We start from the raw sequence: 11,406 nt of genomic DNA, 5'->3' as shown, positions 1-11,406 counted from the left end.
CTCGCCGGCACCGGAGTGACAGGCGCGGGGCCCTCCTCGCCGAAGCTCGGGGCTCCGGCGCTGGCGAATCACAGAGTGGTGGAATCTATTGCCTTTGTCTGACAAGTCATCCATCTCCCAGCGCGGGGAGAGGGAGGGGGTCTGGAGGGGGCTTTGCAGCTTTTAGAGAGACACACACCGGGAGCCGAGGCTCCAGTCTCTGGCCGAGTCTTCTCGCAAACGCAACCCACCTGGGGCCAGTCCAGTGCTGCCGGCGTCCCTCGGCTCCCTCCCTTCTTCCCTCCCTCCCGGCCCTTCGGCCGCGGCGGAGCGCGCCAGCCTTTTCCGGGGGCGGGGGCCCGGCTCGAGCTCTCCCCTCCCGAAGGCGCCCGCTCGGACATCCCGAGGATTGCTACTTCTTTGCCAACTTCGCCAACTCACCGGCACTTGGAGCGGCCCGGCTCCCCGCCCGGCGCCCTCGGGCCGCCCCTGCTCCTCGGCTACTTCTACTGCCGCCACTGGATGAAAGGGTTCCAGGGGAGCTGAGCGAGCCGTCTCCCCCGCCCAGCCTCAGCCCTGGCCGCAGCTGCCGCGCGCGCCATGCGACCCCAGGTCCCCCCGGCCCGGCCTGCCACCCCGGGGCCGTTCTGCTGACCGCCCAGCCCCGCGCCCCGACGGTGGGAAGTTCCGGGCGCTGCGGTTGCAAGCTCCGGCAGGCCCGGGAGGAGTCCCTGCGGGGAGCGCAGCGCGGCGCCCCCCCGCCCCCGAGCGCTCCGCCGCAGCCGGGAGCCCGCTCACCCCCCCACCGTCCCTCCCTTTTTTCCTCAAGTCCTGAAGTTGAGTTTGAGAGGCGACACGGCGGCGGCGGCCGCGCTGCTCCCGCTCCTCTGTCTCCCCATGGATATGCACTGCAAAGCAGACCCCTTCTCCGCGATGCACCGTGAGTACCGGCGCCCGGCTCCTGCCCCAGCTCGGGGCTCCCCGTCCCGTCCTGGCGCGGCCCTGGCTCCCCACGCCTCCAGGTCCCATCTTGGAGGCCACCCTGGCTTCTCCTGGTCACCCCTTTCGTTCTTCCTCATTTCCCGGTGTTTCTAAAGCCCCCAGTTTCTCTCCCTTCTGCCTTGTCGCTCATACTTCTTCTACCTGCCTTCATACCTCCCTGGTGCCCATCACCCTCCTTCCTTCCACCTGCTTTTTCTTAGATAGTGGATCCACAGCCCCTGACCCTGGCTCCAACCACTCTACTCCCTGGCCACCCTCTTGACTGGAGCTGGGGGACTAATGGACAGGCAGTTTTCAGGGTTTTGTGTTGTGTTGTGTTTTCTTTATCTTCTCTCTTTCTCTCTCTCTGCCTCCCCCTCCTCCCTCCCCTCATCTCTACCTTTCTGGAACTTAGAGTGTGGTGGTCCAGGAGGAGACTCCCAGCAAGGGCAGCCTCAGTGTCAGGACAATCAGGCTGAAGAGTGTGGGGGTGGGGTGCCCCCTTCTGACCCTCAGCTCCCAGCACCTCCTGGCCCTGCCAGCCCAGCCAAGGCTTCTTGTGGGCTGGTTTGAAATACTTCCTTCCTCTTCTTTTTTTTTCCTACCTTCCATCCTACTCCTTCCCCTCTTGTCCTGGAGTTGGGAGTCTGAGATTGGCAGGACGTGGTGGTCATCTTTCTCTGCCTCTCCCTGGGAGATGCTCTAAAAACAAAGAGGGATTCCAAGAAATCGAAGTCTGTGAAAGATCACGTAGAAGAGCCTTCCAGGCGATCCCTGGGTAGAGCAAAGCTCAGCTTCTAGTTCTGGAGGCTCCTTGCTGAGCTCCCACTCCCTGGTAAGGATGGGCCAGCCAGTAACCTGGCCAGGGGATAGGAAAAGAGGGAGAAAAGGAGTGGGGAGAACAAAAGGAAGGGAAATGCCAAAGCTGGGGAGAAAGGAGAGAGAAATCAAAACAAGGGGGAGGAAAGAAGAGCCAGAAAACAGAAAAAAAATGTTACAGGAAAAAGGAGAAGGGGAGAAAAGAAATTTAAAACTAGGAAAAGAATTATTTTAATGAAATTTGAATTTATCTAATTCTTGTCATATGTCTTTAGCTTGGAAAACAATTCAGAGGTATTTTTTGTTTGTTTTGTTTTGCCGCCTTCTTTTTTTTTAAAGATAAATAGATTCTAAATAGAAAACGTCCCCTCCTCTGTAGGTTAATAATCAAGGATGATTTGTAACTTTTCACAGGGAAACTTTTTAGACCTGGCTTGGATCTGTGCTTCGGACAAGAGAGCCTAGGAGGGAGAGCTGTATTTTTCTCTAAGCATATATTTAGCGCATATATATATATATATATATATATATGTGTGTGTGTGCTTTAAAAAATACTCCTGTGACAAAATATATTTCCCTGAATAATTTCCAAGCACAGGAAATCCGAGCCAGGGGCCTCCGGCTGCCGCGGGTTTCTGGGAGCCGAGGCTGAAATCCTGACTCCTTTTCGGAGGGAGGGGAACGGGGTACCACGCCGTCTTCGCCCAGCCCGCCGGCCTCCTGGCCCCGCTGCCTCTCCTCTCTTGCCGATTCCGCGGGGGATCTGCCGAGTCCTGGCCGCCCACTGGGTGCCACTTTGAAACCGAAAGGGTAGCAAGGCGAGCCGAAGGTGGTCGGAGGAAGGGAGAGACCGCGGCGCGGGCGGGCTGGCCGGCCAGCAGCGGCAGCCCGAGTCGGCGCCGGCGGCAGTGGTGCATTCCAGGCCCGACTCAGCGCAGGTTCTCGGCCCCAGCCCTGGACTCCCGCCGTGCCCCCTTCCCTTACCCACCCCTTAGATTGGGGTCGAGGGGCCGGGCCCGGAGCCCGAGGAGGCTGAATTATTCATCTTTAATCTGCCCGCAGCTGCCGCCTTTTTATACCGGTAACGCGAGTTCTCCCGGGGCCTAAATTATTGATGGTCGGGTTTGGAGGGAGGGGAGGGGTGAGGAGCGGGGCTAGAGGTAGGGAGCCTAGCAAGGATGAGGGGTAGAATAAGAGGCTCCGGCCTCCCCCAACCTCTAGATCAGGGGCCTCTCCCCAGGGGTTTCGCCGGCCCCTATTCTCGGTCCCCCAGAAGGGAACGGGAGAGAAGCAAGTCGGGTGCAGATGTCCCCGCTTTCTCCGAAAGTCGCCTGAGGCTAGCAGGACAGGGACTGCAGGTTGCTGGCCCGGTCGGGTTGGACTCTGCCGCTAGAACTCTCTGCGGTTAGATTGCTCAGTAACTGCGGCTGCAGGTTGATGGCTTTGGGTGCAGGATTTCTAGACTCCTGTCAGCCAGGGAGAATGGGGCGCCAGGCAGCGTCCTCAGGCCTGGCATCCGGCGACCACCTCGGCTCCGAGGTTGGGAGCCTGCGCTGGAGTCTGGTTGGAGACCCAGCACCCTCCTCTTGCCCAGGAGAGCAAACGCCGTTACTGCCCGGTTTCCCGAGTGGCTGCGGAGGTCTAAAAGGTCAGATGGACACGAGCTGGCTCGGGCTGGCTGCACAGGGTGCCCCGTGCGCCTTCAGCCCGCCTGAGCTACCTGTACCGTGCGTCCTGAGCGAGGCCGTGGGCCCCAAGCCTAGCGCAGCGCGGCAGGCGGACGAACCCAAGCAGTCTGCGTTCTGTGGCTGCTACCCCGGCACCTTGCCGCTTTCCACTGCCTCCCCGTCTCCGAGCGCAGCAGATTCTGGGCCCCTGCCTCTTCAGCCTTCCCTCCTCCACTTGGCTTTCTTTGAACTTTAAACACTACAGAGGCGAAGGGGAAATATGGCTCCCCAAATATCTAAAGATAGAAAACATAAAGGAAAGAAAAGCTCCCCATCAGAAAACAAAACAAAACAAAAACACAGGGAAAGAGGCAGGAAAACTCTAACTCCAATTAAAAATAAATACAAAGAAAGAGGTAGGGAGCAAAAGGGGGGATGTCAGGGACTTAGGCCCCCTCTGTGCTTGGAGTCCTTATGTACAGAGTCAACCGGACCCAAACACCCCAGAATCATCCGCCTCCAAGCAGGCTCCTACAACTCCCTCTTGCCTGCGGCTCAGGCGGGATTCCGCACCGCTCCGGTTCCGTCCTCCGCCCGGCCCTTCCTGTCCTCTCTTCCCTACATTTTTTCCTGCTGGCATTAATTCCCACTGTGCTGTTTTTCTCCCCCTCTTCCCTTTTTTTCCCTCTCTCCCTGCTTCCCCATTCCTTCCCTCACTTTCTCCCTGGCGTAGCACCGGTCTTAGAGCCGTTCTTTCCCAGCCCTCCGCCCAGCATCTGCGCTTCCGCGTTTCTGCAGCTCCGCAGATTCCAGCCCCTAATCCTCTGCATTGTGGTCGGCAGCCTTCGTTCTCCCGCGAGTCCGGGAACATGCCCTTCCGCCCTGCCTGCTCCCTTTGCACGTCCTGGGTCGCGGACCCTGACTAATGGCCGGTCCCTGCTGTGTGTGGGGTGTTGTTTTTTTTTCTTGTCTTTCCCCAGCAGGGCACGGGGGTGTGAACCAGCTTGGGGGGGTGTTTGTGAATGGCAGGCCCCTGCCCGACGTGGTGAGGCAGCGCATCGTGGAGCTGGCCCACCAGGGTGTGCGACCCTGCGACATCTCCCGGCAGCTGCGGGTCAGCCATGGCTGTGTCAGCAAAATCCTGGGCAGGTGAGGGCCTCGGAGCTGCCCCTGGTAGCTGCCCTGTCTCCTTTCCTGTTTGGATAGCCCTGGGTCTCCAGCTGAGGGCTTGGCTAAGTCGAGGTCGCCAGTGGGAGAGGGAGGTTCCTGACTGGGGCTATCTGGAGAGCTGCTCCTTTTGGAGAGGGCACTCAGGTGGTGACTGTGGCCCCAGAAGCGAGGTTGGAGCAGGGCCATCCAGCACCTGCCCCGCTCCAGGGTCCTCACTGGGAGATAGCCTGATTCCAGTCTTCAGAAACGGAAGGACAGCCCTTCCCTTTGGAAGGGAGGGTTGGAGGATAGCCTGATTCCAGTCTTCAGAAGCGGAAGGACAGCTCTTCCCTTTGGAAGGGAGGGTTGGAGGAATAGGGTGGAAGGTAAAAATGGGTCCCTGAGAAGAGAAAAATCAGCTTGGGGAGGTAGAAGGTTGGTCCTGGTTCCCATAGGGTCCCTATGCTCTGTGGGAAAGGTCTGGAGGCCTCCAAGTACTGTCCCCCCCACCCCACCCCGCTCTTCCCAAATGAGGGGCCGGGCTTCCACTCCCAGGGGCATTGATTCCAGCTGCTGTGCGTGCAGCCTTTGGTATGGCCACCTCCAGGGAGGGAGCGCCCCTGGTGTCCCTCCCCTCATCCTCCAGTGCGTCCCTGCCCTAGCCAAGTGGACTCTGGAAGCCGGTTCAGACACTCTGGGCCTTTTCCCTCCGTGCCACTGCCTCAGGCAGGAGAGTGGCTCAGCGGCTCCGGCGCCTGCAGCGCCCTGTCCCTGCCACCACCCGCTTCTCGCTGACCCCGCCGGTCTTCCCGGCGCAGGTACTACGAGACCGGCAGCATCAAGCCCGGAGTGATCGGCGGCTCCAAGCCCAAAGTGGCAACACCCAAAGTTGTGGACAAGATTGCTGAATACAAGCGACAGAACCCGACTATGTTCGCTTGGGAGATCCGGGACCGGCTCCTGGCGGAGGGCATCTGTGACAATGACACAGTGCCCAGCGTCTCTTCCATCAACAGGTGAGCAAGCCACGCCGGGCTGCAGGGTGGGGCTCCAGCTCCTAGCTCCTGCCCACCAGGGCTTCCCCTAGCACCGGTCTCCGTTCTTTCTTCGGCCTCTGCCTGCCCTTGCTCCTGCTCCCAGCTCCCAGGTCCTTTGGGCAGGGAGAGGGGACCTGGGAGGCAGAGAGATAGACAGACAGACAAGGCTGTCTCCAGCTCAGGGCTGGGTATTCCCTGCCAGGCTTCTCCCGCTGGCGTCCTGGAAATGAATCCAAGTGTTTGTGGTAATTAAGACTCCAAGATTACGCGCCTCGGTATCTAGAGACAATCACAGCCCACAGCCGAAGCCTTTAAAATGACCAGTGTCTATTCATCGCCTCCAAACAGACTTCCCTTTCTAAAGGCATGCTCCCTTCCGCAGGGGCAGCCGCCTGTCCTGGCTCCCCCGCCATCCCTGCTGACTCCCACAAAGCTGGCCTCCTGGGAGCCCAGGACTTGCTAGCCAGCTCCTCACAAATTTCCGGCCTGTTACCACCAGTATCCAGGCCTGCAGAGCAAACGCCAACCACCGGTCAGCCATTGGCAGGGAGTAGAGGAACTAGACCTGGAGTGGGATGCCAGGTCAGCAGGGAGAGCTCTGGACCCTGAGACTGAACCTTACGAGATGCCTCCAACCACCTAGAGTACCTACGTCCAGACCTAAGTCTGCACTGATGACAGGCTCAGGCACAGGGGGACAACTCAGGCTGGATTCAGCTCGACATACAGTAGCACAAGATAGTCAGTCTCCCAATCTCTGAGCCACTCCAGTGTGCTCTCTGGGACCCATGCACACTCCATGTATGTACCCCCCGCCCCCGGCCAGTGTACACATGTGGCAGGTACAGCACATAACAAGAGCACTTGGACATGGGAACCCAAGATGGCTTTCCCATCACAGAGCTGTACAACCTGATGTCAGCAGAGACCCTGTGCAAATTCCAGACAGCCTTGGCCAGCTTTTCTACCCCCGCCCCGTGCATTGTAGGGCAACGCCCCAAATGAGAAGAAGGCTGAGGGTTTCATACCCTTGTTTTTCTTTACACTCTTCATAGGCTCATTATCAGGACAAGTAATAATTCAGCTGGTGCCTTTTTCTGAAACTGGCATCGCGTATCAAGGGTTTTTTTTTTTAATATTTTGCAAATGAAATGGAATTATCCCAAGTCATGCTGAAAACAGCAGGTAAAATTAGCTGGTAGAATGTACCTTGGCTAAAGAAGATTCCCTCTGCCACACTCGTGCTGTAACGTACTGCGAGGCGACCCCAGAAATTATCCCAGTGTGTGCCATCTGTATAAAATGGTTATTCAGTTATGAACAGGGTACCATAATACTGATCAGCTAATTATACACCCTCCGAAAATTCTCCAGCTCCCTGGGCCTGGCTCAGCTAAGTATTGAGAGCATAGTGGTTTGACATTCAGATACCTTCCAAAGGAGCTGGAGAAATTCTCCTGGTGGTTTGGGAGAGGAATGAGTCTTTTGCATTTAAAAGCCAGAGGAGGAAGCTGGGGAAGCTTTGGGGCTGGGGCAGGAGTGGCGGTGAGGGATGGGAAGGGGCCAAAGCATTGTCTCCTCTCAGCCTCTAGGCTGGCTACTGGTCTTGGGAGTGAGTTGGAGCCGAGGTCTTGGGAGGAGAGCAGCCCTGCTGAGGAGCAATGTTGCTGGGACTGGGTGCTGGTGTTCTGGAGAACATTTGGTAGAAATCTTGTTGTTGTGATAGAATTTGCAAGCCGGTGGAGGAACCCAAGATATGTTCGGTCAAAGGCAATGTGCTTCTTTTGATGTGTGGAGGATTGGAGCAATCAAGGCAGGTGTGGTGGCAGCGCCCCTTGCCTAGCACTCTGTCTAGCACCCCTTCCCCCCCTCCCCAACATATACCCCTCACTGGCCGAGATGTTTTGGGAAGCTGGCTTATACAAAAGTTGGGGAATACTCTCATCCTGACAAGCCACGGAGAGCAGGGGACGTGTGACCCCAGGATCAAGCTCCAGAGGCCTTGAGGTGCGCTCACCAGAACTGAGAGAAAGTAGAAGAGTGAGCTACTAGTGGGATGAGAGTGGGAGAAAGAACGGCTTCAGCTTGACAGCTCTGACAGCAGAATTTGCTCAGCATGGAGCCCTATCACCTGAGGGGCACGGAGGCTACCTTTGGGTGTGGGAAAATAGCCATCTGTGGACAGGTGTTGCTGGAGATGACAAGGGAGTGGGAGGAGAACGGGGAAGCCACCGGCAGCATGGGCAGCCAGCCCTGGGTCTGCAGCTAGGCTTCCTGGCTTGCTTTGTCAACAAGGCACAGTCAGGGTATTCTTGATTTTGCTTTGGGACAGAATCCTACCGTGACTCATACTTTGGAAAGAATTCTGGGGGCTTCCCAGTGTGCTGCCGAGTCAGGACTGGAGGGATGCATCTGGGCCCGTGCCCTTAGTGTCATCCCTCGAGGTGCTTTGCTCTGAAAGGGAGGGTTTATCTGAGATGCGTTGCTTCAACCCTAAAACCTGCTGAAAGCGGGATTTCTGCTGGCGCTGCTGATGCCAGGAACTTTGTGAAATCTCACTTGCTGTAAGGAAGAGCCTACAGATTTTCCTCTGTGTAGAAAGTGTGACGCATTGGGGACCGGGGGGTTCTTGAGTTTAGCGCTTTACTGTTGGTGAGGTGCCCACTTGTGTTGGGTACTTTATAACCCTCATGGTAAGAATGTGCCCGTGCCGGCCGTCGGCAAGAAAGGAAATCCACACATGCTTATCCACCTGAGCCAAATCATGAGGGTTTTCACCTTCTCCTCCCCAAACAGATGCTGTTGCCACACTTGAAATATACTGTTATGGTTATAAACTAAATTGCTTTTCATGCTTTAAAAATGGTTTGGGCTTTTTCTGATCCTGTCGCGATAAAGGCTTGGACCTCCAGCCCGCATTCTCCATTGGCAAATCCTCATAGAAATACCTCTCTGAGCCAATGGAGTAGGTCAGAGAGGCCTCCCAACCTCACCCTCACCCCAGAGACCACCGTCAAAAATCCGGAGGGTTGACTAGATTGCTTAGCGTGCGGAATTTATTTGAATGACTCTCAATATTGGGTTACTGATCGCTGAGCCTGGAGTTGCCAGCTCTCCAGCTTGTACACCACTGCTGTAGAGGGCGGGTGTTTATAAACAGGTGACTTGAGATTGAAACCTGGTGTGGGAAGTGGCCCGGAGGGGGGAGGAGATGGAGGGAGATCCAAGCTGCTGAAAGGGAAACAGCCACCTAGTTACGTTGCTGAGCAATTGGCTGGGCAGGAAGGATTTTCCTGATTATATGCCAGAGTCTTCAGGTTTGTCTGTTGCTCTGGGCAGGGAATATAGCTCCTTTGAAGGCACAGGCGCAAACTCCAGATACAGTCTAGGGTTACTGAAGATCCCCTGAGGGCACTGTCTTGGACTGAGCTGGCAAGGAGGCCCTAGCTCGCTTAACTTTTTCAGCCTGCCCTATACTCTTTGGGATCAAGGCACTCTCAGCTCCTAGATCCTTGGAGTGGACCCTCCCAGAGTCAATTTCCCCCCATCACCTGCTACCCACACTCTCTCTTAGCCTGTTGGGCTCTAAGTGAGCATATTTACTCTCCTAGCAGTGGCAGCACTGGCTTCAAGAAGGCGCCAGCCCCAGGGCTGTTGAACAGCTCCGTCTCGTGTCATCTGCAGGTCTTCGTTGGAAATCTGGCACTGGGGTGACAGTGGCCTAGCTGTTCATTCAAAGGCCTTTCCAAGTAAGCTGGGAGCCACTCATCCCAGCCAAGGGAATGCTGAAGACATGTTCACGGTGGGGGTCTGTGTCCCTTTCTCAGACACAGGTTCTAGAACATTGCACATTTGACTCTTGGACCGGGCTTGGCACAAAGCTGGCCCAGAGAGGCAGCGCTGCCTGCCCATCTCCGTACCCTTGCAGTTGTTTGGTGGTCAGGGCTGTTGGTCTAGTGGCAAAGAGCCAAGGCAAGTTGGTAGGTTAAGAAGAAGACTTCTCCCCACAGAGGAAAGGGAAAAGTAAGGATAGAGAACTTGCTTTCTGTGGCCCTGGGCCTACTGGATCAGGCCGCCTGTAGTGGACAGACATGCCAGTTTCTGTCTGAAAAGCCTTTCTCACCTGTCCTTCCCCAGAGAGCATCTCCTGCTGCTGAGGCTGCCCGTCGTTAGAATAATGTGTGAAATAGTCATGACTGCTGGCCTTCTTATTTCTTAAAATGAGCTGAGTTGTCCCCCTGAAAAGCCATTTTTGCTCCCTTCGTTATTTTAGACTTCTTGGCCAGCAATTGTATCGGCCTGTTTCCCTGCGGCCAGGCTCCGAGTGGGCGGGCAGGCCACAAAATGGCTTTCAGGTGAGAGCAATGGCTGGTTGCCCTGAGTTCTTACCTCCCCTGGCAACTCTAGGAAAGAGGAAGGCAGGAGGGGTTGTCCCTAACGAAAGCTCCAGGTGGGTTTTGGAGGGTGATGCAAAGAGGAAACAAGAGGGGAAAACCCTAAATAAATAAATAAAGTGTGACCAACGATTCTGAGAACTCAATAAAACAATCACATCAAATATGAAGAGGCATAAATCTTGTATCTGCACAGGTAACCTACTCAATTGCTTTTATTATCGCTCAGGCTGCCTCCATTTATTACCGTCCACAGTCTGGGCAAAGGAGGTTGCGTGGAGGGTGGTCTCCAGTGCAATCCTACACCCCGAGAGGCAACAATCAGCCCATACAGCCAGGGATTTCGATGGGAGCTCGGGAAGGGCCCATTTGTCTGCATGAAAACCAATCAATAACTCTGTAACCAGAGCCCTTGTCACAGGGAAATGGACAACACAACAGTTCAATACAGGGGCCACGGGGGGAATTAACCAAGTGGAGATGGGGCCAGGCAGGAGCAGCCCCTAGAGAAGGGAAACGGGGTGCCTGGAGAAGAGAATATTGGGGAGAGGGGGAGATGGGGCAATGGCTTTGTGTGCATATTGGCACAAGGTGGGAATTATTGTGCAAAGTAGATCCAGGGCACCAGAGGCACCGTTGGAAGTTGGGGTGGTAGGGAGCAGTTGGGAAGTGGGCTTGTTCCAGTACCCATGGGATAGTGTGGTTGTATGTGTGATGGCGTGTGTTGTGGACAAGAATATTATGCTTCCATAGAAAGAATCGCGGTAGTAGTAACTGGTGCAGAAGATGAATCAAACCCCACTACACCAGAGCCTGCACGCTGAAAAGGGGGCTCCCTCTGAGCCCACAAAGGAGCGCCTTAAACCAGGGGCTCCATTGTCTGCCCCCAGCTCCCTAGACCTTCAGCTCCAGCTACTCTGCAACTTTGCCTCTTAAAGTTCAGGTCCATCCTTGGCCCTTCCTCGTTGCTGCCTGGAGTTGGAATTCTTATATTAAGAGGAAACTGTATGCTGGAAAGAATTCCTTTCTCACTTCCTGTTCTTTAAAAGAATTCAGTAAAGGGTGTGAACGTGGCCTGCCACTTCTCTGAATCCCTGCTGTTTCATCTCAGCAACCCCACCCCCAGGTCAGATTCTCGGAGGGCAAGTTTCTTGCATTCAAGTTCAGATTCATGCGGGGGAAGCTATGCCCAGTGCTGCTCACCCAGCCACGTGGGTGAGCCTAGAGAAGAGAGAAGGGGCCCTGATAAGTCTGAGGAGTGGGCAGCGGTCTCACAACCAATGCCCTAGTAACAACCATTGGTTGTGGTCTCACAACCAATGCCCTAATAACAAGTGAAATATTAAACGGGTGGAGAATTAAATCGCTGCGGGTTTATCT

At 55.7% G+C, this 11,406-nt stretch overlaps 1 protein-coding gene across 1 annotated transcript in view; it reads left to right on the top strand.

Moving 5' to 3' along the window:
- Positions 1-3,261: 3,261 nt before the first annotated feature.
- Positions 3,262-11,406, top strand: part of PAX2 (paired box 2) — a gene marked incomplete at its 5' end in the record, with an annotated part of 75,317 nt that continues 67,172 nt past the window's right edge. The window contains 3 exons of the mRNA XM_079900564.1: positions 3,262-3,598; positions 4,427-4,595; positions 5,414-5,611. Coding sequence (XP_079756690.1) covers positions 3,262-3,598; positions 4,427-4,595; positions 5,414-5,611 — 704 coding nt within the window. The remainder of the gene's footprint in view (positions 3,599-4,426; positions 4,596-5,413; positions 5,612-11,406) is intronic.

The sequence above is a fragment of the Stenella coeruleoalba genome, assembly GCF_951394435.1.
Source record: "Stenella coeruleoalba genome assembly, chromosome: 16".
NCBI lineage: Eukaryota > Metazoa > Chordata > Mammalia > Artiodactyla > Delphinidae > Stenella > Stenella coeruleoalba.
Note: the sequence above shows the minus strand (reverse complement) of the source record. Positions and strands in the feature narration are given on the sequence as shown.